This window comes from Telmatherina bonti (genome assembly GCF_933228915.1).
Source record: "Telmatherina bonti genome assembly, chromosome: 9".
NCBI classification, from domain to species: Eukaryota; Metazoa; Chordata; class Actinopteri; order Atheriniformes; family Telmatherinidae; genus Telmatherina; species Telmatherina bonti.
Genome location: NC_136627.1, coordinates 33,332,212 through 33,359,895, shown reverse-complemented (window position 1 = coordinate 33,359,895; position 27,684 = coordinate 33,332,212). Strand labels below are relative to the sequence as shown.

Sequence of the window (27,684 nt, the reverse complement as noted above, 5' to 3'; positions counted from 1 at the left end):
TAAAGTAACTTAACTCCTGCAGAAGAGTTGCTTATTGGGAAAACTCCAGTTAAACGTGGTGGCATCGCAGAAACAGACGTGAAAGTCTCCAGGTAACTCAGTAAAGTTGATCTAATTCAGTCGCTCAGCTATTTTCTGTGAAAGACTCATTAATAACTTTCATCACCGCCAAGTGGAAAACAGTAAATAAGTACAGTTATAAATCTCCAGACATCTTCCTTGTCTGGTTTCGTTTCTGTCGCCTTCAACAAAGAGGAAAAACAAAGTAGGTTCTTCATAGTCTGTGTACAGTCAGCCATCACCAACAATAAGAAAGATTTCAGATTAGTTTATCAAAATGTTTCCATAAAACTGACAGGGAAATTATACCCCAGGGACTTTTGGCGTAAATGCCTCCTGAGGAAATCTATTAGTTTTGCATTTTGAGGAGTAATTTTCTCCATTTCCGCATTTATCTTTGTGGCTTCATGCTGCTGGAAATCGCTGCAAACTTTTACAAATGTTTTGGCACAGTGATAAAGGTTAGAAAAGCGTGGTGAATGATGATTTATCCCTGTTTTACCAGCTAAACTTTGCCAACATCTTTGGCCTGTTTGTTGGTGCCCACATGAAACCACACCCATAGCTGGCTTGAGTCGCTCTAAATGGTTCCTCCCCAGTCTGATCTCCCTGTTTGTTGCTGAAAACTCATTTTCCTTCAGTCATATTTCTAATGTCGTCATATCAACAAACGGTTTGACCTGGACCGAGATCATTTAGAAACACAGCTGAAGTAAATGTGGAAATCTTGCAGAGAGCGAAGATGGAGGAAAACCTGGATGGTGACTTCAGGTCCTCATGTTAGGGAGGTTGTTAAACACACAGCTGGTGAAAACCAGAAAATCCACACCTGGATTTAACTAAGCAGACAGGTAGCAGCCTCCTGTTGGATAATTACTGCATGTATAAATATCTCTCAGTTGTCAACAAGTTATTTAACCACAAGTGATGCAATGAATAGTTTCTCTGGTTTAAAGATCCGTGCTGAAAGACGTTGTCGTGGAAAGATGTTGGTCTGTTTCAGATCATTGGCATCAAGCAGAGAAAACATGAAGCAGCTTTCAGAAACTATTATAACTGTGTTCAGAAATGTCCAATGCATTATTAAAAACCAGAAGGATAGTGGGGAACCATCATCTTCCTGGAAGAAATGTGGTCGTAAAAATCCTGAACGATGGTGATCGACGATCACTTCAACGTTTGAATGCAAAGAAAAAAAACAAACAGCAGAAATCCGGACATGTTTAATAGTAAAACGTTGTTTCCATGTGAACAATGTTAAGAGAACTTGACATCTGTGTACCCGAAAGAGAACTACTAATCAGTAGGGCTGTGACGATACGCTTTTGTTCCGATCCGATTCGATTACGATTTTTTTTTTTGGTGCCGATTTGATTTAAATTGCGATTCTCACAATTCTTTGATATTGCTGATTTTTGTAGATTAAAAACAAAATAAATGTATAAAACTTATTGACTCATCATTTTTCTTGATTTCAATTAGAAAAAAACAGGACAGTAGTCAGACCACCATTCTGCTGCTATAATTCCCAAGAAGACGACTAAAAAGATAAATAAAACAATAAAAATGACAAAAATTTTACAATGGATTATTTTTTAATTGTCTGAAAAAACATGGATTTTTATTTATTTATTTATTTTTTTTTTTTACAAAAAATCAATTTTAAAATTGTGAAGCAAAAAAATCCCGATTTTTTATTTTATTTTTATTTTTCGATTCGATTGTCCTGCCCCGACTAATCAGTAACGCTAACTGGAGAAAAAGGCTTCAGTTTGCCAGGAAGCCTGAAGAATGAACTCTGGAGCTGGATGATACAGACCAGACCAGATGATGACAACACCAGGGTTCATGGGGCTCAGATTGTGAAAGATCTGTCCAGGGAACCGGACAGATCATTTTCTCTCATGGATTAAGAGTCCAGACCTGAACCCCATGGAGAATGCTTGGCTAATGTTGGAGAAGCCTTTCCACATCGGTCGGACTCTCCCACTATTAATACGCGACCTTGGCGAAAAATTAACGCAACGCTGCGCGGTAATAAATGTTGTGACATTTCAGAAGCTTATCGAAACACAGCGAATGCGTCTGTAATCGCAGCAGAAGGCAGTCAGTATCAGTGTGTGACCTTTGTTTTGGCCAGGCAGTGTGTGTTTTCAGTTCCTTCATCCACCTGTCAGAACTTCTGCTGCTGCCTGAAGTAGCATATAACAGTAAACCTGAGAAAGTGTGTGTTACTGCAGCACTAAAGTCAGGAAAATGAACATTAAAGCAGGGATTTACTTTCTCTGAAGTACCACAGCGTGATACTTCATTAAGATTTGTGAGCTTTGCTGTGCTTCTATAAAGAGAAATAAACATTGGTTTTGGCTTAAAGATGGTTTTAATAACTGCTTTCATCAGAGGAACATGTTCATAAATGTTATAAAGATAATGAAATTTACTTCATTTGAAATATTTTATGACTTTGTCATTTTTTTATGTAAAAGTAAAATCTAATCTTGCTAAATTTGTTTCTTTTATTTATTTTTTCTGTTAAGAAGCTTGAAAAATGCTAAACTTGTGATGTGATCTCCTGAACAGGGAGGCTGTAAATGTGCTCTTTACTGTGGAAGTCCAGCTTTCAGTCACAACAGATAGATCTGTGGTCACGGCATTTAGCACTGCTGTTAAAGCTTTAGGACGACTTCCTCACACACTTCTCTTGCTGTTGTTGCCTGCGGTGCTTCAGCTTTAAACAGATTCAGCAGACTGAGGATGTTTATATGTTGTTGTTTTTTCATGATGATAAAATATAAATCCAGTGGGACTCTCCTAGAAAAGATGTTCCAGCCACAGAATTAATCCCAGAAACACAAACTAATGTGATCATTTTTAAGCGCCAGGTTAAGGAACAGTTGGAGTACAAAGAAACCAACCAGCTCGACCAGGACAGGGTTTCTGGTTGTTTGTTATGAAGATTATCAAAGTTTTCAGAGTCAACTTGTTTCCTTCAGAAATGTTTTTCACAGAGGATTTTTACTCAGTCCCCATTTCTCGGTTTGCAAACCCTCCCTTTAATCTAACTTCTGTCCAAATAACACCAAGAAGCTTTTTATCATCCCTGATGCATGAACATTAACCGCTGACAGACAAAAGAAGCCAGTTAAAACACAAGTATTACCCTGCGGTTTCACGTTTTCTGTAAGATGGAGTTCAGAGACTTTCATGCTGATGGGGAAGAAGTCTGAGAACACTTCAGACCAAAGTCATGCAGTGTGTTACTCTGTGTACATGCAAGGATGTCCAACCAGATCACAGCGGCGATATGAAGCGTGTGAGATAAACAACCAATGCGGATTTAGAGAGATCCAATCTTTTTTTGGACTTCCATACATGTTTGCAGAACACAACGTAATGATAGGAGGGGAAAAGGTACCATATGGGACTAAAACATGCATGTGTTTTTCTGCACACTGTGGCTTTGACCTTTACTAAATACGCTCTGGAAAGGCTTCATGTCACAACCTTCGGCAACATTTAGCCCATGAAAACATTTTACCCCAAACAGATCGCCAGACGTGTAAAATATAATGAGATGTAATGTAATATACAGCACATATTGTTCAGGAAACACGCTGCTCTGCTCAGTATCTCTTCTGTTATTTTGCTTTTAAGTGACAGTGATATTATCACTGATGTGTCTCAGGAACTGTTTCCAAGGTGACGGCGTTCAGCTTGTCGGCGTTCTGTTTGTCGGCGTTCAGTCTAAGTGTTTATATGTTGCTGCTTATCAGGATCGCTGTTTACAGGTGATGTGGAGCATATTTGTACACAAGTACAGACATTTTTAATGCGAGTTTTGAGGTAAAGAAGTATAAAACCTGACTGCAAACAAGCAATTCTGCTATTAAACGTAGAAAGAATAAAATGTTTTTCAGTAAAACTGGTTATAAAGCCTCATACAATGGCAGTTCCTAAATACCTTCTTTTCATTAACTAAAGCTAAAAGGAAAGAGCGTGTGGATGCAGCGACCTCGAGCAAAATGTTGATTATTTTACTAAGTTTTACTTTGCACAACAACTCCCAGCAGTGTGACATGCAGTATTACCACCACTATACTCTATGATTTTATCATTTAACCACTAATTGGTTGAAGTCAGTCAGAATAGACACACAGATTCCTTAAGAGTTAATTATTCAACAACATGCTCCTGTTAAACATGTTTAATGGCTGCTTGTAATGAGTTGCTTGTAGTAATGTTGTTAGCTCAATCGTCCACAATATCTGCTTTTTGCTCCTGAAGAAGCAGCTTTTAGTACATGAAGAATATTTGTTCAGTGTTTAAATGCTGAATTGCACATTGAGTCTTTAACAAATCCCACATAAAAAAGGATCAAAGTGTGACATTTCATGGAGACGTACCTTACTGTTCTGTTAACATGTAGATCGCATTGAAAGCTTCTGAAGCCTCTCTGATCTCCTGCTAGGATTATAGGAAACACACTTCCAGTCACATACTCCTGTTTGCCTCAGGCTGCTGTTGGGACTACACACACACACACACACACACACACACACACACATAAAAGTTTAATCATGTGTTTACTTTGCTGGCGATCTTTATGCGACTGTCCTCGTTTCTGTTTGTCATCCTGCTGCATGACTAATGAAGTCATTTCTGTAATGTAAGTTTGTCCTGACTGTGTGTGTGTGTGTGTGTGTGTGTGTGTGTGTGTGTGTGTGTGGTGATTGTGCACATTGTGAGCATGTTACAAAGGGCTTCTAGAGGAGTGTATCCTTGTTATTAATCTCAGTCCGGACTCTGTAAACATGAAGTTTAAACAGCTTGAGGTGGAGCACATCCTCTCTGATTCATCGTCAGGTTTATTTCCAGACGACGTGATCTCTGAAAAGCGTTTTGATCAGAAGCTTTAGTACTAAACGTTTTTTTAATGAAAGGTGTCGTCTGTGCTGGAGCTGAGGGTGTACATGTCTCATTAGAAACCTGGATTTTGTGCCTGTGCAGCGGCGATGGTGGTCCTCTACGAAGGCCAGTCTTTCTCTGCACTGAGGAGACGATGCCAGCAGAACGGAAGTTTGTTTGAAGACCCTCTGTTCCCGCCGTCGGACCAGTCTCTGTTCTACCAGGGAAATCACATCGGCCACGTCACATGGAAAAGACCCAAGGTATGAAAATGAAATGTTTTCTTAAAGGAGAGAAAAGTTTTTAGGAAATTTCCGAATTAACTCGCTTTGCAGATTCGTAGGGAAAAGAAATAACAAAAAAAAAAAAAAAATTCCATCTACACAGAACCAACAAATTCTCTTTTTATTAAAATTAAAGTATTGAAATTTGAGGATCTATTAAAATTTAAGATACTTCAAATTATGTACAAAGTCAAAAATGGCCAATTACCCAGCAGCATCCAAAAGCTTTTCCAGTTAGGAGAGAGAATATTTGGCCTGAGAGGAACATCCATTTAAAAAAACCAGCTGTGGGAACAAATGCTAAACTCTACTGTGTTTCTACAAGAGGAGTTCAGCTCTGGAACAGCCGCAGTAAAGAAATAAAATCATGTCAATCAATAGGAAAATTTAAACAAATGATAAAAGATGAGATAATTAAAAGTTATGAGGCAAATAAGGTTATTTTTTTTTAACACAAAGTATGTTGAATTCTATGATTTATTGTGTGTATTACGACTGTATGCTGTTTAAGTTTCATTGTAATGGAATTTATTGTGTATTACTGTATTTTTCATGCTGTGAAAATGTTACTGTGTCATTGATAAGGGGGTTTTGGACTAGATCTGTGCCCAACTTCTTCCGAAACCCTTTTTTGAACTTAAGAATCTTATTTTTTTATTTGTTGTTTGTTGTAACCAATATTTGTTCTTTTAAAAGTCCTATTTTTAGTTCAAAATAAATAAATAATAAGAAGCTTCTGAGAAGTTGGTGTCAGAGATGAAGGCTCGGCTCTTCTGCACGTCAAGTCGATGTTGTCACTTAGATTCCCAGAGACGGGGACCGTAGGTGGGAAACGGGGGATGTGGTCATGAGATAAGCCTGAGTCTTAACACAGAGGAGGTTGCACGGGATTCAGCGGGAAATCCCTGGCATTCCTGGAATCTCAGCTTACTCCACTGAAATCCCGATCCAGAGGTCCTTTGTGCTGCGGTTTCATTTGTACAGATTCGTGTCTCTGGGAGTGGAGGTGGAGACTGATGGTAAACGAAACCACACCTCGCTTTCCCTGAGTGCTGCTGTTGGAGCCAAACATGTTCATCTGATCTCCTCTCTCAGATCTAAAGTTTAACAACCTGAGCGGTGCAGACACAACCCGCTCCTCATCCACTGTTTCCCCTCGCCCATCCAACTAGAAACACACATTTTATTTTAAGTTAAATAAAAAGCCAGAATTCTGCGAGCCTTTCCTGTCAGTCACTGATAACCTCAGTGGATAAATAATTAAACAGGAAACTTCAAGCACAGCACTGGATCGATATTATAGATTTGCTTTAGGAATGAAGAGATAAGGAAACATTTTAATGTTGCAGGCGGAACTTAACTTTAGTCTCTGTGCTGCTCGGACAAACTCCAGCAGGAACTTATGCTTCAGGTAAACCAGAGAAAATGTACTGATTAATATTTCAATTTAAAGGAAACATGAATCTTTGTGACATCCTGTTGATTTCATATTGACACACATGCAGGTCATGGTCGTTGTGTAATCCACATAGTTGAAGGTTTTTGATTGATCAGCATCCAGGCTGAAACCCTGAGGTGGGGAAGAAAGAGATGATAGTGTTTTCCTGCTGAGTACTTTTATCTTAATCATGATTTCAGAGTTTCAGACGAGCCAACCGAGTGTTCATGAATGTTTTTAAACCCCGACCTGTTCACAGAGGGCGGTGTTCTTTCATTCAGCTGTTCACCTGTCTTCTGAATACTGCATTTGACTAATATTTAGTTGAAGAAGGAAGAGAGAGAGACCGCGTCATGCTGTTTCTCCACACGGACCAGACACACAGTATTTCAGATTAAATGGAGAGTTATTTATAATAAACCGGTCTCTGGCCAAAGATAATCCAGTCCTCGTTCCACCACGTCTGTAGAAAATACCTAGAAGTTACGATGAGACAGGATTTCGTCTGTCTGCGGCGCATACTTTGTGGTTTTACTGGGTGTGTGCTACTGGTTTATCACTGGTCTGTCAGTTGGTTACCGTCCAAATTTCTCCTCTCTCTCTCTGCTTCTCTCTTTCTCTCTTTCTCTTATTCTCTCTCTCTCTTTCTCTTATTCTCTCTCTCTCTCTTTCTCTTATTCTCTCTCTCTCTCTTTCTCTCTTTCTCTTATTCTCTCTTTCTCTTATTCTCTCTCTCTCTTTCTCTTATTCTCTCTTTCTCTTATTCTCTCTTTCTCTTATTCTCTCTCTCTTTCTCTTATTCTCTCTCTCTCTCTCTCTCTTTCTCTTATTCTCTCTCTCTCTCTCTCTTTCTCTCTTTCTCTTATTCTCTCTCTCTCTTTCTCTTATTCTCTCTCTCTCTCTTTCTCTTATTCTCTCTCTCTCTCTCTCTCTCTCTCTCTCTCTCTTTCTCTTATTCTCTCTCTCTCTCTCTCTTTCTCTCTTTCTCTTATTCTCTCTCTCTCTGCCTGTCTCTCTCTCTCTCTCTCTCTTTCTCTTATTCTCTCTCTCTCTGCCTGTCTCTCTCTCTCTCTGCCTGTCTCTCTCTCTCTCTCTCTCTGCCTCTCTGTCTCTCTCTCTCTCTTATTCTCTCTCTCTCTCTCTCTGCCTCTCTCTCTCTCTCTTTCTCTTATTCTCTCTCTCTCTGCTTCTCTCTTTCTCTTATTCTCTCTCTCTCTCTTATTCTCTCTCTCTCTCTCTCTCTTTCTCTTATTCTCTCTCTCTCTGCCTGTCTCTCTCTCTCTCTCTCTCTGCCTCTCTGTCTCTCTCTCTCTCTTATTCTCTCTCTCTCTCTCTCTGCCTCTCTCTCTCTCTCTTTCTCTTATTCTCTCTCTCTCTCTTTCTCTTATTCTCTCTCTCTCTCTCTCTTTCTCTCTTTCTCTTATTCTCTCTCTCTCTTTCTCTTATTCTCTCTCTCTCTCTTTCTCTTATTCTCTCTCTCTCTCTCTCTCTTTCTCTTATTCTCTCTCTCTCTCTCTCTTTCTCTCTTTCTCTCTTTCTCTTATTCTCTCTCTCTCTGCCTGTCTCTCTCTCTCTGCCTGTCTCTCTCTCTCTCTCTCTCTTTCTCTTATTCTCTCTCTCTCTGCCTGTCTCTCTCTCTCTCTGCCTGTCTCTCTCTCTCTCTCTCTCTGCCTCTCTGTCTCTCTCTCTCTCTTATTCTCTCTCTCTCTCTCTCTGCCTCTCTCTCTCTCTCTTTCTCTTATTCTCTCTCTCTCTGCTTCTCTCTTTCTCTTATTCTCTCTCTCTCTCTTATTCTCTCTCTCTCTCTCTCTCTTTCTCTTATTCTCTCTCTCTCTGCCTGTCTCTCTCTCTCTCTCTCTCTGCCTCTCTGTCTCTCTCTCTCTCTTATTCTCTCTCTCTCTCTCTCTGCCTCTCTCTCTCTCTCTTTCTCTTATTCTCTCTCTCTCTGCTTCTCTCTTTCTCTTATTCTCTCTCTCTCTCTTATTCTCTCTCTCTCTGCCTGTCTCTCTCTCTGCCTCTCTCTCTCTTTCTCTTTCTCTCTCTTATTCTCTCTCTCTCTCTGCCTCTCTCTCTCTTTCTCTTTCTCTCTCTTATTCTCTCTCTGTCTCTCTCTTTCTCTTTCTCTCTTATTCTCTCTCTCTCTCTCTCTCTCTGCCTGTCTCTCTCTCTCTTTCTCTTTCTCTTATTCTCTCTCTCTCTCTGTCTCTCTGCCTCTCTCTCTCTTTCTCTTTCTCTCTCTTATTCTCTCTTTCTCTCTCTTATTCTCTCTCTTATTCTCTCTCTCTCTGCCTGTCTCTCTCTCTCTGCCTCTCTCTCTCTTTCTCTTTCTCTCTTATTCTCTCTCTCTCTCTCTGCCTGTCTCTCTCTCTCTCTCTTTCTCTTTCTCTTATTCTCTCTCTCTCTGTCTCTCTGCCTCTCTCTCTCTTTCTCTTTCTCTCTCTTATTCTCTCTCTCTGTCTCTCTGCAGTTGGTTTTACGTTGTAAACTTCAGCAGCCTCTTCGTTAGAAACCGTATTTACATCCTGATGGTCGAGCTAATTCCAACGTTCTTCTCCATATCTATCCACACCTCGTGTCTTCAGACCACGTCGTTCTGCTGCTGGTGAGACTGAAACCCAAGCAGAAGACATACGGTGGATAATTAAGAGACAGGATGATTAGTGCTCCACAGTGTCTATTCTGCAGAAATAACTTGAGCTGTAATTTGTCCTTTATATTGAAGCACGGATTGTTGTTGAAACATTACATGAATGTAAAAGATCTTTTCATGACTCATCTTCACGACTGCAACACTGACAGTAATCCTCTTCCTCTTTCTAGGAGTTAAGCAGCGACCCGCATCTGTTCGTGGATGGGCTGAGTGCTCATGACCTGCACCAAGGCCAGCTGGGGAACTGCTGGTTTGTCGCCGCTTGCTCCAGTCTGGCCTCCAGAGAAGCACTGTGGCAGAAGGTGAGACTCATCCCACATCCCAGGAAATGTTTTCAAAAACATCTTACAATACAGCAGAAAGATCCCCGCTGGGCCTCCACAGCAAGGAGGAGCTCCGTTTCTTTTGTTTATTATTATAATTCTGAACTCCGAATGATGAAAGACGGTTCAGAAAACACCTGGTCTCAGATCAGAGCTGGGGAAATTTATAATTTGTTGTTCTTTATTTCTTTCATTTACTTCAACTGACCATAGCAGGAGCGTTCAGCTCGAGACCCACAATCCTGCATCGTTTCCTCCAGCACACTGGAATCAGATGAATGACTTGTAGGGGTGGGAAAATCGCATTGAAAATGTTGAAAAAACTTTTTTTCTTTTTTTTTTTTTTTTTGTTAAAAAATTTTTTTTTTTCCAAATAAATAAAAATAATGCATCATTCATTTTTTGTCATTTTTATTGTTTTCATTGATCTTTTTACTCGTTTTCTTGGGCATTACTGCAACAGAATGATGGTCTGGCTACTGTGTTGTTTTTTTCTAATTAAAATCAAGAAAAATAACAAGCAAAAAAAGTTTTGTACATTTGGTTTTGTTTTTAAGTTTACAAAAATCTGCAATATCTAGGAATCATTAGAATCGCAATTTAAATCAAATCAGCACCCAAAAAATTGGAATCTAATCGAGTCGGGACAAAAGCGTATGGTCAAGCCTAATGGCTTGTTAAGCAGACCTCTGCAGAGCTGCATGACGTGTGCATGAGGAAATTCAGGTGTGTTGGAGAAGGGATGCAGGAACGTGGGTCTGGAGCGCGTGATTCGGACGCTTCTGGATTGTTGAGACGACGTTTATAAAGGAGAAAACACAGAGCAAACATTTAATTGTAGAATCATGGCCACTGTGTTTTTACTCTGATCTCATAATAAATATCTTCAATCCTCAATTCTGAAATGAACGGCTGAAATGGCAGGCACCTCTGAGACACACACACACACACACACACACACACACACACACACACACACACGGGGCGCCACTGTGCAGGATGCTGTCCTGAGTTCAGAAACATTTTCAGTGAAGGTCCAGAAAAACCTGTTGAGCCTCCACCTGTAGCGTAGGTTGCACGTCGATGTGTGTATTGGTGTGTCTGTGCCTTTAATAGCTGTAGGCGTAGGTGTGTGTGTGTGTAGGCAAGTCAGATTTGTGTGCCTGTTTGTGCTCTCCAGAGTTGTGTGTACTGTGACACGTTGTGTTTTCTGAGCGATTTGACCAAAAGAAGATTGTTTTTTACACACCATGTGTTTCCTCTGTCTGTGCTAGCAGGCTGTTTAGTTGTTCTGGGTTTGGTTAAAGGTCGTATACAACCACACAGTGTTTAATGTGTTGCTGCAGAGAGAAATATCAATCTTTAATAAAGCTCTACAGATAATTACATCAACTCAGTGTGAAATGATCATAATCAGACAAAAGCTGGAAACAGTTATGGACACATGATTTTATGTACGTGTGTGTTGGTGTGTGAGCATGCGTACATGTGACTTATATGTCATGTATATGTGTGTTTAATGGGTTTCTGATCTCTGGGATTTGATGGGTAATCATGTTTTATCTTTGCTTTTCCTAATGTTTTCCTAAAAGAACTTTGCACCACATTTATTATATGAAAAGTGCCTTATAAATAAAGATTGATTGATAAAAAGTCATTATTTACTGATTACTGTATTCATTGTTAAACAAGCACTCTCAAAGTCTAAAGGATTTCCTAAAAAAGCATTTATTTTTTAAAAGGTTTTCTGGTTTGTTGTTGCATCTGGATGGTTCCGTCTTTCATCCATAAGGTGGCACTGGTCAGCCAGACTGGTCCTGCTGCACAGATGACTCTGCTATGTGAGCAGGACCAGTCTGGCTTACCAGTGATTATTGGCATTATATAGAAGTTAGAAGCTCTAATGGTGAAATTATCCCCATCTCTTTATAGTAAAGAACCCTTAAAAAAAAATCCTGGATCCAGTAAAGTTCTTCCTTTTTTTTTAATCCGTTTCTGAGATTTCCTGACTTTTTCATCAGAATTCATCCTTGGAGAAAGACAAACCGACTCCAGTGAAAACACGTCCTACGTCCCACGGCAGGTGTAGTTAGTCTTCACTGTGGTTTGATTCATTTTAATCTGAGATGTTTGTTTTGTTCCCGCGACCCTTAATCTCTCTAAGCAGTTCAGGAAATGAATGAATGAATGTTTTTCTTTCATTTTAGAAAAATCTTCCCTCCAAATGATGTTTGGCCGTTTCTTCAGTCTGTGTTTAAAGTCTGAACAATTCTTCTTCTTCTTATGCCACTTGATCCCTTGTGGAACATACGGCCGCAACGGCACTCTGTTCTGTCTGGTCCTCCCCAGCTCAGTCCACGTTTTTCCAGCAGCCTTCGTCTCAGCTTCGACGTTTCTCCGCTCTGCTTTGAGCGACCCACTTTGCCTTGAGGATTCCAGTCAGTGGCCTGCCTGGTGATGTTGTGTGCCGGCTTCCGCAGAGTGTGGCCAATCCAGTTCCATTTTCCCTTTCTAATCTTGATCTCTTTTGGAGTTTGGCTTGTTCTCTCCCACAGTTGTTCATTTGGGATCTTCTCTGGCCGTCTGATGTTTAAGATGAGGCATCTGCTGATGAAGGTCTGGAGCTTGTCTTGGTCTTGGTCACTCTGCATGTTTCTGAGCCAAAGAGCGCGACCGATTTCACCTTGGTGTTGAAGATGCGGGTCTTGTTACGGGGTGAGAGGGCAGCTGATCTCCAGATAGGTGTTGAAGGCATGTCGAGCTTGGTTCAGTCTGAACTATAGATGTCAGAGTTCACCGTGCCTCCACCGGGACGTTGGACCACTGCTTTGGGAACATTGTCCTCGTCTTTGCGGTTAGAAGGCATCTTTGTCATTTCTTCGGTTCCTTTTAAAGATTATCGATGGGATTCAGGTCTGGACTCTATCTGGGCCTCTCCTAAATGTTGGCATGCTTCTCTGTGAACTGTGGCTGCATGTTTCGGATCATTGTCCTCGTGCCAGATCCACTGTTTTCATGCAGAAACTTCACATTGTCTCTTTTCCAAGTGTTGGTCAGTGTCCAAGGAGAAGTTCTGGTCCCAACATCTCAAGACAGGATGTAACACAAGCTGGTTTCCATGGATACAGGACCAAAAAAGGGACACACAAATTCCTGTAGCCTTAAAAAGTTTTCTGTGGTCAGTGACGAACACTTAATGGACACCACTCCTGTTGATGGATGAGATAAATGGTTTGTTTAGTCAGCTTTCTTATGATGGAGGAAGGAAACCTGCAGCTCCAGCACCGTCCCGACAGCCAGCTGCTGTTGTGGAAATGTTCATTAAGATTCTGGAGGAAGACGGGAAGTCACCTGCTGAAAAACGTGTCCTTAGCGTGCAATGAAACAACCAGCAGGACAATAATCTGGAGCTTTCTGCAGAAGTGTTGCAGAAATGGGAAACAGATCTCACGATAAACTTTAGGAAAGAAAGAGGATTTAAATAGTTTTGATCATTGTATTTTTCATTTAAAGAGAGAGAGATTGGAATGTTTAATTTTCACAGTATTTTTCTGTCTTTTTTCCATGTTTTTCTTACTTTAAACTCGAACAAACCTGTTGGAAGTGTGAAGTTTGGAAGTTGTCGGGACTTATCTGGACATAAGTATTCTTACAGTTGCTGATACGTTTATTGTGTGTCCTTGCCTTTTGTGCATTGTGTGTCTCATCGCTGATGCCTTATTTGTCCTGTCTGGTCTCGAAGGTCCTCTGTAGCAGTCAGTTTTCCATTAGCTGGACGGAAAGGGAATCTTTTTTCCAAGTGTCATTGTCTCTGTGGTGCAGTTGTCTCGACAACCTTCATGCTCCTGAAACAAACAGTTCTAAAACTATTGTTATGCATGTGGTGATGAAGAGTATGACATTTGCTCTAAAGGGAAGAGAACAGTACGTTACCTAAAAGACTAAACTAACAAAATAAGTTTATGTTCATATAAAACAGTGGCCTGTTACGTCCAGTAAGGAGCTTAAAATGTAGATTATTCAAGTTAAATTCTGCATTTCTTTGATTTGATTGCAGTCGCAGTGAAATCCACATTCTGCAGAAAACAATTGTTCCAGCTTCTCCAGCATTTTGAATTTATTTATTTTAACTCATGCTTAGGATCAAAATGTTAAGATATATTTCTTTATATAAAATCATTTGTAGGAAATAAAAGAAAAAGAAGATTAAAGAGGTTGGTAGTTTTAGAGCAGATAACATGGGATCTAATCTGAAATTTGACTGGAACGGCAGCAAATAAAACTGTTTTCATAGACATCATATATACGTAGACGCCTCATTTAGCACTGGAGACTGAACCAGCGTCGCCGCCATATTGGATGGGTCGCCACCATGTTGGATGGGTTTCAGTCAACGTAGTTTCCCCACATCACTGTTTTCTGAGGAACAATGCGTATATATTACACACAAACAAAACACTTTTCTACGTAATTGATTTATAAATAATGTTAACACAGTGAATAATCTACTAAATGCAAATGATACATTTTACTCCTAAGAGGTGTTTATGGAAAAATATTATATTGATGTTTCACAAAGAGAGTTTTACATGGTAGCATAATTACCTCTGACATGGAGGTCATGTTTTTACCGGCTTTATCTGTTTGTCTTTTTATGTTTAAGATAACTAAAGTTATGGACGGACTTTCATGAAATTTTCAGGACTTGTTGGAAACATGAAACTGAAGAACTGATTTAATTTTGGTGGTGATCCAGATCACCGTTTGGATCCAGGAACTTTTTAAAGACCTTGGCAGAGGTTTGCGTTCTCAGTGTTTTTCCAGGTAACTTTGTGGTTACAAGAGTGTATTGCTGTACAGTTTTCTGTGTGTGTGCTTTTATATTGTTCAGCACTTTGGAAGCAGTGTTACGGTTTGGAAATGTGCTATGTAAATAAAGTTGACCTTGACTTAACTTTTTAATTATACAATTTTGATACTTTATTTTCAGACTTTGTACAACTGTATCTCTATATTGATAAATTAATAAATGTAAAAAAGAAAGTCAACTGTAGTCAAGAGAAAGCCAGCAACTATTCCTGTATTTTTTTCAGCATACAGTTGCAATAACCAGTGAAATATTGAAAGCAGATCGCGTGGAATTAAATTTCACAAGGTTGAATAATAATTTATTTGACCAGATAAAAATAGATAAATCCAAATCTATCAATAAACATATCAAACATGTTCATATCAAATTTATTTAAATTGTAGCTACCTTATGTCTTAGTTAAAATAGCTTTATAAAAATATTTTAGCACATAGTTTTTAATGTTTTACAGTGATCTATATCATAATAATATCTCTGCTCTTTGTAATAAACCAAACTGTGAGAAAAATCAGGTAAAAATTGGTGAAATTATCGTTTTGTTTGGACCTACACCTTATAAATGAATCCATTGGAGGCGCGTGGGAGACCCATCTATGATAAGACGTCAGCTCATATCGGCAGCGAGATACAATCTATGTATATATGTCTATGGCAGATTGTCACGGAGACAGAAACAGAGACAGAAACTGTGTGAACACTTTAATAGTTCATCACTGAAGTTATTTCCATCATGCAACACGAGACCAGGTTCCACAACAGTCAGAAACAAGTTTGTAGGATGAAATCTTTTGTAATATCCATATATGAGCTACGTGCACACATGTTCCTCTCTGTGAGTTTCATCTCTGCAGCTGGAGGGATTCAGATCATTGTTCCTGAAAACTGCCATCGCCTGCTGATTGATCGTCTTCCTGCTAATGGCTCATACTCCCAAAACTTGCCTTTAGTTGCACCTCAAGGAAAAAATGGACATCACTCTCGAGAAGTGAAATGGAAACTTTATGACAGATTGTATTTGTATTCATGAATTATTTATCTCATTATTTTCTGCATCACTAAACCTCCCTCTCGTTCTTTCCATTCCTCCTGTCTGAACTGTTTTATCAAATTATCTCTTTTCACTATAAAAGCTCATATTTTACTTTAGTTTCAGCTGGTGAGACTAAAGAAAAAAACTTTGGGAAAGAAAACAAAAGATAAATATGATCAAACTGAACTGGACGTCTGCTTTAAAGTCCCAGTTCCTCCCAGTTAGAGCACAAACAGATTTTAGTGTTGCTGTTCTTGATGTAACGCCCATTGATCTCATCATCCGTCACGCTTTATGTTTACAGAAACAACAAAACCACAAACGATCAAACACAGTCACTCAGCCCATCAAACAGTATCGGGCTGATCATTAATGTTGATCATTTGACTGATAGAAGTAGAAACGGTAGAAGCAGGTGTATGTTAGCTCAGAATGGGATGTATTTATACTTCCTTTGCTTATTACTTTTCTCATCCCAGGCTTTCATGAAACGTGTATTTTGTTTAGTGAAAAATCTTTTGGCTTTTGCAGAGCTGTAAATGTGAACTGTAGCTTGTTAAAAATGGACATGATGGTGTAATTAAATGGGTTTATCTGTGACTGAGTGTGGAGGAGAGGAATGAATCTGAGAACGAAACATAAATGCTTTTCTAATGCTACAACACGACTCCGCTGGCTAGATGTGAAAGGTCATTTCTCCGGGGTAAACTCGATGGAGCAGCTTAGATTTGCTGCCTCTGCTCCATCCTTAAAAGCAAGTAGGAAGTACATGACTTTCCTCACTTTGGCCAGCTCGGCGATCCTTTCCCCGAACTCCTGCATATCCGCCTCCAAGCACTTGAGCGGCGAATCCTCCGGGTCCTCGGAGTTTCGCCAAAATGTCCCAATCGGTTCCAGAAGCTGGCGGGTCATCAGGTTGGTGAGGTCAGGGGTCCAGTGCTGGGAAATGCCGGTGACGGTGACCCGGCCGTGGCCGGAGAGAGAGAAATACCAGCGGGTGAAGTTCAGCTCCTGGGTGGGGAAGTCTAGGCGATACACAGCTTCGTAGGGAAGAAGCAGACGCTCGCCATCCTGACGCTTCTGCCCCGACCGCTGCAGAGATGACACACGAAGACGCATCATCTGCAAAGGAATCATGACATCACACAACAACACCCCCGTTAAATGGACACTTCAGGGATTGGAGCAGAAGCAGGAGAGACACTGTCAACTCATCAGATTTCAAGCTTCGCCGATGGCCGATCCGGAGCTTTAGAGATCCATGGAGAGTTTTATGTTTTTTTTCCCCAAGTATTTTTATTAATTTTCAAGTTTTATATACATACAAAGAAAACAACAACTATAACACTCCTCACATTCTCTCACACACACACACACACACACACACACAGCACGCACCTTTTATGCAGATAATATTAGGTTGTAGAGTGATGGCATCATATCTCTACCTCCAGGTTCAATAAAGTTAAAATGTCTAATGCAAAATGTAAAATAAATACCTCAATTAACATTCAAATTTAAATTCCCCAAGGAAACTAAAGTTGTCATCTCTATCTCTTCTATGAAGTTTAAGAGAGGTTAAAACCTGGTGGTAGTTAAGCTTTTACCAATGACATCACACTCAGCAGCCAAAAAAACACTCCCAAGGTCAAATAATAAAAATAAATAAATGTTTTAACAATTTACATCCGTTTCACCTATCTTCCTGATGTTAATACGGTCATATATTTTTCTAGTTTACCTTCGGAAATAAGAGTCCGTCTCTCCAGTCCAATATTTTCTGAAAGTTCTCTTTTCCATTATGTAATTGAAGGTGGCATGGAGAGTTTTATTAATGGGAAATTATAATACTGTCATCATAGTACAGTAGAATTATAGTTTAAAATGGAGTAAATGTTAAATCAACATTTTGCTGTTGCTCCTTTCACGCAGTAACTCCTCAAAAATGTCCTCTGCTTGCAGTGCCTCGTTTCTGCCGACCAAACGCAACATGCTCGCGTTGCACAATCAGTGGAGTGACAACAGTCAGTGTCTGGAGAGGTGTGATCTGTGTGTTGGCTTTTCCTCACTTACACACAACTGTCAGCTCAGAGATGCATCTGCTTTGCTCCTTCATTCCTCACCAACAGAATTCAGTGGTCTTGTGGAAACTGCGTTAAAAGCGTCGAGGCAGACGGACGCCACTTTGAGGGGACACATGTGAAAAAGGTTTTTGTGGCTGGGAACAAATATAGATATACAGAGGTACTATTAACCTCAAACTGGAGTGTTTTATGTAGGTCACTTTACTCTGAATGACCCCCCACATGGCGATGACTGTTTTTTTAGGCTGACTGCCAAACAACTGGTCGGCGTTTTAACAGAGGAGCAGACTTATTGATCTTTACAGGACATTGAAAGCAACAGAGTAATTATTGGTCTGTCATGTATCCTGAAAGTAGGATATATATCTGCTATGTCTGTTGAAACTGGCAGACATAACTCTTTTGTTTAACATGCCTGATTATAATACGTATTACGTTAGTCTTTTTAAAATGCTCACTAACCCGACTGGTGATGAATAAATTAAATAGGAAGCGATATTTTGTGTTTCCAGTGTAAGGCGCTAACTGCATCCACACACGTCAAAGGGGCTGTCGTCTCTACAAGTGAGAAGTTGTTATTTCGGAGTGAAACTCACCTCTGTCAGAGCGGTGTCTTCTTTAAATTCCAGCACCATGGATTTGGAGGGAGACGTCGCCATGTCCATGTCCTCTCGCTTGTCCTCCAGGTTAGGGAGCGGGAAGGTCTGTCTCTGTGGTGGGATGCAGTGATGGATGGAGCTCTGGACTTTCTGCTCTCACTCTCTGCCTCTCATATGCCTCCTCTTTCCCTCCTCCCCTCCCAACTGTTTCCATCAGTGTACCAGTTTGGTCCACAGTGTACGCACCCCTCCCCCTCCTGCCCACAGGGCTGTTTGGTTGGGACATATTGACTGACAGGAGAGGAAGGCGAGAGAACTGGAATATAAGATCAATGCAAAAAGCCGGTTATTCCATCAGTCATTTGTCATCCTGCGCATTCAGTCCTGCTAACATCATGTCAGGTAATATAAGGCCTGATCTACATGACATATCTGTCCCAAACCATCGCACAGATACTGAAAGTGCACCATTTAACGGACATGCTTCAGCTGTGAGGGAATATTTCTGTACATTACTGAAACCATGACAATATGAAGTTTTTCATATTCTGCAGAAGTGTGAGTGCTGCCGTGGAATTATTAATGCTCAGCAGTGCATACTACGCTAAGCACTACTGGAAACGTCTGAAGGAGGAATGCTCAGAGGTTTGGTGGTGGCATTAAGCAGGTGGGTGATGTGTGAGGGTGCTAGGCAACAGGAGACACTGATGACGTACAGGAGGGAACTCTGGGAGTTTCCTGAGGGCCACTGAGAGCTCAGCACGTCCTGGCTCGATGGATCTCATATTTATTTATATCTCTCACCTTGCTGAGGATTGTGTTTGTATTGGTTACATCACCGTCGTCCGTGGAGCTTTTGTCACAGGAAGGATGGTATTCCCTTGAAAACTTTGTAAATCCGTTGCGCTGTCAGATGCAGGAGGGGGAATAATGGTGCTGTGAAACTTTTCCTCTATATCTGGAGTTTATCTGAATGAGTATTTATAAATTTAAATGTAAGTAGAGGTGAATGAAGTGTTGCTGTTTCTCTAACGCAGACGGTTGTTTCCATTCTGCCACGATGACATCTGATTTAATGAACCAGTTGTTACAAGTCCAAATCAAAGTTTACAGAAAATGTAATTATTCATAGAGTAAGACGGAGATGCATAACGCGACAAAGAGCGTGTGATCTCACGGTTTCCTGTGCTGAGACGACAGATTGAGGAGCATCGGGACATGGAAGCTGTTTAGACATAAATAAGCAGAACAGAAGAAAACTTTAAGCGAATAATTATTTTTGTCAGTTTATTGAAAGCTGTTCAATTGATCTTTATTGACAAATTTACTTGTTGGACTGTTTTCTGTTTGCAGAATCAGTCGATTGATGTTTCTGGTGTGACTTTCATGAGGAATTGCGAGACCGAGGTCGCGGTCCAACCTGGACCTGGTTAACTTTTATCAGCCTTGACAAAAGGAAGCGGTCTTGGACCGTTCTGGTTATGACATGTTACTGTAGATAGACAAACCCTGACCTTAGTTAATTACTGCCATAACTATAATTTTAACCTAATTTCATGTGTCAACCATGACCAGTAGCACAGAAAAGACACACTGCGTCTTTAGGACCAGGATTTGGTCCCCATTAGGACCGGTTGTCCTGAAAAGGTTGACGTACCATAAAAGAAAGAAGGCTCGGGTAAGGCAGCTAAAATTAATGTGTGACAACATGTATAATATTTAACTTAGCTGTTTTTACCACAATAAACTTCCACTGTGCTTCATATTGAACTATAATTTACCCGAACTCTCCTTAACACACAAATAAGATCTGCTCATCATCTTCCCATGTGGATGGAGCTTCACCCTGCAGCCATTCAGGTTTAACCCTTTAAAATCTTGCTATTTTTTTTTACCTAAAAGGGATTTTATGGATAAAAGGCTTTGAAAAATTTAATGGGAATACTTTTACTGGATCCTTGTTGATTTAACTGGACCGTTTTGTTGTAGTATCAACAGTTGTGACGTGTGTTGGTACTTGAAAGGGAGACGGAGTAAAAGACTTATTTGTGACTTTAGACAGCGATATTAATAAATGGTTGTTTGATAACCATGTATTTGCTGTATCATATATATATAATGCTTAGAATAGAAGACAACAGGCAACTTTTGTAAAATAATGACTAAGAAGAGATAATGTTATTTATTTTGCTATCATTGGGTTGTGTGTATGTATGAGTGTGTGTATGTATTGTATGCATGTATATGCATGTGTAGTATGTGTATATATATGTGTGTGTTGTATGTGTGTCTGCATGATGGAACAGGAAAAGGAAAAATTGTTTTGTAAATGTGTCTGAATGTGTGGAAACTGCCAGACATGAAGATAAAATCATTCATATTTATTTGTCACATCCTGCCACTGGACAGTGGTTATGATATCATCAGGTAAACCGACTGGATTCCTTCTCCTGAAATCCTGCAGCTTTCTATTCATGCATTTAGGGTTACCTTTACTTGGATAACTGAGAATCTACACAGCGATGAGTAGAAACTTTTCCCTGTTTATTTCTCTTAAACACTGCCTGACGATCAGTTTTGGTGCAGCTGCTTTGCATGAGCAGAGTTTGCTGGTAACCATAGCAACATCACTCTTCTGTCTGGATGCAGCTGTTATGAACATCGTGAGACGGACAGGTCAAGCTGTTTATAAGCTAAAAAAAAGTAGCAGAAAATAAGTTAAAGTGTGTTTTAATAGCATAACTTGTAGAACTTTTACATACTTTTCTTCACATCCTGGTCATTGCTGCAGAGATTCCTGCTTCTCTGTCTGGTTTATGCCAGATGTTCTACATGTTTTGGATATTAGAAAAAATAAAGAGTGAACTGTCTGACTTTGAACAATCAAAGTGAAACATATTGATCCATCAGGCAGCTGCTCATTTCATCAAAGTAATCCACTCAAGTAAGACCACTTACATCAACAAACTTACTTTTTACCACACCAGCTGTACTAGCCAGGGTTGTGCTGCATTTCCTTTCAGGTGATTCCAGACTGGAAGGACCAGGAGTGGGATAAAGAGAAACCAGAGTCCTATGCTGGGATCTTCCACTTCCGCTTCTGGAGATTTGGTGATTGGGTGGACGTGGTGATTGATGACAGGCTTCCCACTCTGAACGGAAAGCTTGTTTACTGCCACTCCAACGACAGCAATGAGTTCTGGAGCGCGTTGGTGGAGAAGGCCTACGCCAAGTAAGGAAATAAACGTTGGTTATGTTTGTGTCTGCATGTTTGGATCACTTTGATCCAGATTGATTACATCCTGGTGACCAGAGATAGATGAGTCCACTGTTCCTGGTGCTGAACCGAAGAAACCATAGACAGGAAGAAGATGGACTGATTCACACACCATGAAGTTCCTGGAAAAGATTTTAATTAGCTTTAAAAAATTCAATCACATATTGCTAGAAAAAAATCTTTTCCAGGAACTTTTTGCTGTGTGGATCCATTTTGTCTTTTAACTTGATTTGCTCTTAATCATTTCATTAATTATGATTTAATTGTGATTTATGCTCATTGTTTCTGCTTTTTGCTACTTTTTAATACTTTCTTCGCACCATCTTTAATGCTTTTAATGTTTTATACAAAGCACCTTGAGCTGTCATGTACATAAAATGTGCTGAAGAAATGTATTTTTAAACATGTTTATACAGACAAGCTTTTCTTTTCCTGTGGTTCATTTCTAATCGTAGGAAAAAATTCTGTCACAAGTAACTTTCCAGTGAAATAGGCAACTTTTCTGTTTGTTTTCATTCAGTAAGGATAAAGGAAGTAAATATATTTGGGATTAATACAAATGTTTGGCTTGGTAAATGATGACAGAAAAGTCCTGTGAAGAAGAAAACATTGAACTTGTGTCAGTAATCGTTTGCTTGTCTGCTTAAGGGGGGAAAAAAACCTTGACACAGTAAATAATCTACTAATGCTTGAAATGAATTTTTCTGTTTGAAAGAAATGTAGAGTAGAAGAGAACAAACTTTGTCATTGCAACAAGTACAACGAAATTTAAAGTGCTATTTCAGTTGATGCCTCACTCATTAAATAAAACATAATATAAAAACATAAAGATAAATAAAATACACAAACAACACAACAGTCTACCGTCTGCTGCGGAAGCTCAATCATCTATGATCGGCAGTATTTAAAATGATGACTGGCGTTGGGTAAAAAACAGTTCTTCAATCTGTTTGTCTTTGTCTTAAATGATCTACGTGTTTTTATTATTACAGACTGTTATTCATCATGTATTAACATTTGAGAATAAAAATAAGAGACTCATAAATGTTGCTCTCTGTAAATAAATAAATGGCAGGCGATCAGCTGTCTCACTGTTTCATTTCAGCTTTAAGTGAGTAGGTTTGCTTCTGTGTCTGAGTGTACTCTGTGTGTGTGTGTGTGTGTGTGTGTGTGTGTGTTTTTTAGCTTCTGTGTCTGAGTGTACTCTGTGTGTGTGTGTGTGTGTGTGTGTGTGTTTTTTAGCTTCTGTGTCTGAGTGTACTCTGTGTGTGTGTGTGTTTTTTAGCATCTGTGTCTGAGTGTACTCTGTGTGTGTGTGTGTTTTTTAGCTTCTGTGTCTGAGTGTACTCTGTGTGTGTGTGTGTGTGTGTGTGTGTGTTTTTTAGCTTCTGTGTCTGAGTGTACTCTGTGTGTGTGTGTGTTTTTTAGCTTCTGTGTCTGAGTGTACTCTGTGTGTGTGTGTGTGTGTGTGTGTGTGTGTGTGTGTTTTAGCTTCTGTGTCTGAGTGTACTCTGTGTGTGTGTGTGTGTTTTTTAGCTTCTGTGTCTGAGTGTACTGTGTGTGTGTGTGTGTTTTTTTAGCTGCTGTGTCTGAGTGTACTCTGTGTGTGTGTGTGTGTGTGTGTGTGTGTGTGTGTGTGTGTGTGTGTGTGTGTGTGTGTGTGTGTGTTTTTTAGCTTCTGTGTCTGAGTGTACTCTGATGTGTGTGTTTTTTAGCTGCTGTGTCTGAGTGTACTCTGTGTGTGTGTGTGTTTTTTTAGCTTCTGTGTCTGAGTGTACTCTGTGTGTGTGTGTGTGTGTTTTTTAGCTTCTGTGTCTGAGTGTACTCTGTGTGTGTGTGTGTTTTTTTAGCTGCTGTGTCTGAGTGTACTCTGTGTGTGTGTGTGTGTGTGTTTTTTAGCTTCTGTGTCTGAGTGTATGCTGATGTGTGTGTTTTACAGGATGAGTGGGTGCTATGAAGCTCTGGATGGGGGGAACACGGCAGACGCTCTGGTGGATTTTACTGGAGGCGTTTCTGAGCCGATGGACCTGACCGAGAACGGATACAAAGAAGATGAAGAAAAGCAGATCGAGCTGTTTGAGAGAGTCCTGAAGGCACACAGCAGAGGAGGCCTCATCAGCTGTTCAATCCGGGTGAGGAGACAGAACGCAAACCCACACGGCCAAGTGGTCAAATGAGTTCTGCATAAATTAAAGATCTGAGATGTTGCTCCAGGCTGCCACTGCAGAAGACATGGAGGCCAGACTGGCCTGCGGCCTGGTGAAGGGACATGCATACGCCGTGACTGATGTCCGCAAGGTCAGGCTCGGCCACGGGCTGCTGGCCTTCTTCAAGTCAGACAAACTCAACATGATCCGCATGAGGAACCCCTGGGGGCAGAGAGAGTGGAACGGGCCCTGGAGCGACAGGTGAGGAAGATGAGAAATGGTAAAAAGTAGAGCAAATGAAGATAAAAGGGTTTTTCTTGAGATTAATTGGCATCAGACAGTTAAATGATGCAAGTCTAACCTAAAACAGACTTTTATCTGTCAGTCTGATCCTCTACAGGCAAAGCAGGAACAGTAAACACATCACGCACAGTAAAGCCTTCATTTACATCAGACCGTCATCCAGCAGCAGGAAATCGGCAAACACATCTGTCTCACTCTGACTTAACGATAAACCAGTGTTTGTGTGCTATTCACAGTCCAACATATCTGTTGGCTTGCTAAAGATTAGCTTTGTAACATGTTGGTTTGAGTAGCACACAACTTGGGTCAGGTCAGGCGTGTTTACACCACAGCTCTACAACAACAACCCACCCACATGATCTCCACCACGCTCTCTAAACGGGACAAACAAGCTGAAGGAAACACCAGGCGTCCCTTTCAGCAGGATCTGCAATCTGCTCGTACTGCAAACGTCACGCTTTGTGACGACTCTGTGACTGAAGCGAACATTTAAATGAAGATGACTGAACATTTCTTGCCTGTTTGCAGCTCTGAAGAGTGGAAGAAGGTCAGTAAGAGCGAGAGAGAAAGGATGGGCGTCACGGTGCAGGACGATGGAGAGTTTTGGTGAGTTTTAGTCCAACGTTGCCACCTGTTGACAAAACAAGGTGACTCACAGCCACACATAAACATGCCTCAGTGTATATCTCCCAACTCTTTCCCTCTTGCATCGTCTTTCTCTGCTCACACGTTAAGGGCCAGGTCATGGGGGCCACTTCTGTAAAAAGCCTTTGAGACCTGACATGAGTCACCTGCACCCACTGCAAACACAAAAGGAAACAATGAGCAGAGGAAGCAAGAGAATAAAAGCTTATTTTGAGGAGAGATATTTTGAACTGGGCGTTTAGTGTGACCTGATCTGCAGGAACGTCCACAAAGTCCCAGTTTATTCATGCATGAAGATGTGGAAACCACGAGTTATGTCCTCTTTCTCTCCTCTCTGCAGGATGACGTTTGATGATTTCATCGCTAACTTCACAGATCTAATCCTCTGTCGACTCATCAACACGTCCTATCTGAGTTTGCATAAGACCTGGGAGGAGGCTGTGATGCTGGGTTCCTGGCGCCGCCACGATGACCCGCTCCTCAACCGATCCGGCGGCTGCACAAACAACAAGCACACCTTCCTACAAAACCCACAGGTCTTCTTTTCTTTATGACAGATTCCTTTTTTGGACAAGTCTGTGTCTTTTCATGAGTGATACGGAGGGAAGTGTTTTTGTCTGTGATGCAGTACGTGTTTGATGTGAAGAAGCCGGAGGACGAGGTGCTGATCTGTCTGCAGCAGAGAGACCGCAGGGCCACCCTGAGAGAAGGGCGAGGAGAAAACCTGGCTATTGGCTTCGACATACACAGAGTGAGGAATTTCTATATGTGTTCAGCTGTTTGAATAAAGTTAGATTTTATTAGTTTCTGCCTAATTAACTGTCTGTCCTGGCATCTACGAATACAAGCTTAGTGGTGAAACTTGTCTTTCTGTGTGCAGGTGGAGTTAAACAGGACCTACCGTATGCATGCCACCCAGCAGAAAGTAGGAGGGAGTATCTACATTAACTCGAGGTCTGTTTTCGTGCGCATCGACCTGACAGAGGGCCGATACGTCATCATACCCACAACCTTCGATCCTGGCCTGGAAGGAGACTTTTTGCTTCGAATCTTCACCGACGTGCCCTCTGACTGCAAGTACGGGCCTGCTGCTGAAGTCTAATATGGTTTGAGAAGTGTTACTGGACAAACTGGTGTTGGTAAAGGTGTTTGATGTGCCAAACTAGAGGAGGAAGACGTGCAGTTTAAACCACTGGATATTTTACTTGGACTCTGCAGGTCTGTAGCAGGACTCTTGCTAATGGCTGGAGATAGTTTTTCATGCTTCTGACTGGATGTTTAGATTTGTTTCCCTTCTTCAGAGTGTATGCAGGACCAGTCAGAGGCCTCACTCATGGCACGGTCTGATAGAGAATAACCTATTAAAAACGGAGGGTTGTAAATGAGGAGGGAATCTATCAGCTGTTGAAATGTACGGTGGGTTACCTGCTCTTCAGACCTGCTGATTGCTGCTCTGTGGCTCTGGAGGAAAAACTGCTTGTGTCTTCACTTCGTTGTTCTCTAAATTATTGTTTAAAGACGTAGTTAGCTTCATGTCTTTTCATTCAGCGTCAAGCTGATGGTTCAGGCCATGTTTTTTAATCCATGATCCTTCTCCTGTGTGTTTGTCCTGTAGGGAGTTAACTCTTGATGAGCCTCCTAAGACCTGCTGGTCTGGGCTGTGTGGTTATCCCTCTCTAGTCACTCAGGTCCACGTCCTGCAGGCTGACGGACTTGCTGCACAGGACTCAGACGGAGGTAAATCTTCACTCTGGTTCTCCGTTCTCAGGATTCTTGGCTACCAAATCAAAGCTTAATTGTGTCAAATTTATCCTTGTTAGCATCTTTAAAAAACACATTTTATTATGTAATTAGCTAAGAAGGAGCTTTTGTATCTCCTTTAAAAAAAACTGACCTGCAGCTGCTGTTTGTGCACAAAAGTAAAATTAGTGTGTGCAGTTTGTGTGTTCTCCCGCTTACGCATGTTTCTCTCTGAGGACTCCAGCCGTCTACCACAACCCAAACACGTGCATGTTAACTAGTCATCTTATTCTAAGAAGTGACTGAGTGTAAATGGTTGTTTGTTTGTCTGTGTTGGTCCTGCAGTGGACTGGCCATCGGTCCTGGATGCACCCTGCTAATTTCTGGAAAAGGCTCCAGCTTCATCATGAGCAGAATAGAAAATCAATGAATGAGCAAATAATAATAATAAATATAATATAAATATAATAATATAAAAATAAGAGATAATTATAAATAATGATAATATGATTAACAAAGTATTTTTTCAGTTAACTTCATAATTGAATCATAAATAGTGTTTAAACCAAAGGCAGTAAGGTGGAGTTATGTCTGTTAAGTGATTGTTTGTCTTCGGTATGATCTTGTCTGGAAGTTCGTCAGAATTTTCTACATTTAGCTTTGAACACTGCAGATATTCACCTGCCTGCCTCAGACATGCACCTCATCATTTTAGTTACCGGATAAGTGCTGCTTTTTAGGATGTCTCTACATGTGTTTTGTCTGTTGTTCTCTTGCAGCTGTTTTCCAGTTTGTTTTTATAAACTGCAACTGAACCAATTCCTCCATCTTAAATAATTAGTATGAGGACATTTTAACAAGCTTCCAGAGATGTCTGTCATCGTGACATCCTCTGGAGAGATGATAAAACAATGTGTATGTCTCCAGTGTCGGATCCTTACGTGATCATTCGCTGCGAAGGAGAAAAGGTTCGCTCTGTGGTCCATAAAAACACGTGCAGCCCCGCCTTCAACACGAAAGGACTTTTCTACAGGAAGAAAGCCAACCAACCAATCTGCATCGAGGTGTGTGTGTGTACAGGTTTAAAAAGAAAAAAAGATAAAACAAACCTCTGTGTTTGTGTGTTTCTGAACTCCCCTCTCTGTCCCTCAGATCTACAACCACAACGTACTCATGGACTCCTTCCTGGGTCAGGTAACGTTGCCAGCTGATCAGGGAAAAATCCAGAAGGTGCTTCACCTGAAAGACAAGGGTGATCGCCGTGACAACGACCTATCTGGTACAATCACTCTCGCCATAGAGAGCAGCTCAGTGCTGACCAGCATCTGA

At 40.7% G+C, this 27,684-nt stretch overlaps 2 protein-coding genes across 2 annotated transcripts; one reads left to right on the top strand and one right to left on the bottom strand.

Moving 5' to 3' along the window:
- Positions 1-37: 37 nt before the first annotated feature.
- capn5a (calpain 5a) lies at positions 38-27,684 on the top strand (the record flags this gene model as incomplete). The annotated part of the gene is made up of 13 exons (XM_079246801.1): positions 38-92; positions 5,068-5,228; positions 9,508-9,639; positions 21,267-21,475; positions 23,460-23,652; positions 23,735-23,928; positions 24,499-24,576; positions 24,956-25,151; positions 25,244-25,366; positions 25,496-25,692; positions 26,231-26,352; positions 27,283-27,419; positions 27,508-27,684. Exons 2-13 carry the CDS (start codon positions 5,073-5,075, stop codon positions 27,682-27,684), a joined length of 1,914 nt encoding a protein of 637 aa, XP_079102927.1. The 5' UTR covers positions 38-92; positions 5,068-5,072.
- On the bottom strand, positions 16,251-18,309 carry ompa (olfactory marker protein a; the record flags this gene model as incomplete). Its single annotated transcript, XM_079246802.1, has 2 exons — positions 16,251-16,682; positions 18,241-18,309. The coding sequence occupies 2 exons, from the start codon at positions 18,307-18,309 to the stop codon at positions 16,251-16,253; spliced, it is 501 nt and encodes a 166-aa protein (XP_079102928.1).